Raw genomic sequence first — 987 nt, forward strand, 5'->3', positions numbered from 1 at the left:
GCGCCACCGGGCCGGCCCTAGAGTAGACATTTTCAGAGGCATCAATAGACACTTAGACTTGCTTGTTACATTTTTGTGTATTGTTCAGTATAATGGATCGAATTTTGATTTTCTTTTATTACCTGTATAATTACATGGACCGACTCTTTTGGGTTGGGTCATGTTTATGCACCCGGTATGCAAAAAGTGATGTTGAAAATGTATTAGAAACTTGAGTGTAACAACTGGAACTGCATTCAAAAGGAACTTTTGTTAGAGTAGTTTGTAGGCATGCTTGGATGTCAAATGGATGGAAAGCTTTGAGGACCAACACAGTTTCAAATAGATGGCACAGCAGTTTGAGAAGTGCTCATCTCAAATACAAGGTTTACTTTTACTTAAAATTTCAATTTTAATTTCTCCCCTTACAATACCTGTTGCTGAGCTAATTAAAATTTTATTTATGTTTTTCATAAACATTTACTTAAGAACTCTTAAGGAGTAGATAGGTTCTTCAGGAACGATAACAGTTCATCAGTTGTACTTACTATTTCTGAATGTTCTATTTTTGGTACCATTATACGTATAAGAATATAGGATTGTAATATAACATTTTTTCTTTTTCATTTCAAGTCCTTGAAATATTCCTTCCAGACAAAAGACCGTTTGTGTTTTGTGATGGAATATGTTAATGGGGGAGAGGTGAGTGAAGAAGTAAATCCAGCATTTGCATGATAGTATTTTCATTATTTAAAAATTATTATTTAAAACACAAGTTATAATACAGCAGTTCTTTACTTCTTGGTAGGGATTCGTATAGCTCTTTCTACTATTGAGTGGATGGAGCTAAATAATTTCTAATGAAATGTAACGATTGTTTTTATATAACTTTATATATTGGAAGGCATAATCATATTTTCCCTTTACCTTTGTTTTCAAATGTAAAAAGTTTTAATACAAGTGTGATTTTTTTTTTCGTTAAATTTTTATTTTGTCAATATACAATGA

At 31.5% G+C, this 987-nt stretch overlaps 1 protein-coding gene across 1 annotated transcript in view; it reads left to right on the top strand.

Moving 5' to 3' along the window:
* The window catches only part of AKT3 (v-akt murine thymoma viral oncogene homolog 3), a gene marked incomplete at its 3' end in the record, with an annotated part of 202,716 nt that extends 202,035 nt beyond the window's left edge, over positions 1-681 (top strand). Inside the window, exon 8 of the mRNA XM_008572488.1 lies at positions 613-681. Within this exon, the coding sequence (XP_008570710.1) occupies positions 613-681 (69 nt within the window). The remainder of the gene's footprint in view (positions 1-612) is intronic.
* Between the last annotated feature and the right edge of the window lie 306 nt (positions 682-987).

Source organism: Galeopterus variegatus, unplaced genomic scaffold (assembly GCF_000696425.1).
Source record: "Galeopterus variegatus unplaced genomic scaffold, G_variegatus-3.0.2 Scaffold792, whole genome shotgun sequence".
NCBI classification, from domain to species: Eukaryota; Metazoa; Chordata; class Mammalia; order Dermoptera; family Cynocephalidae; genus Galeopterus; species Galeopterus variegatus.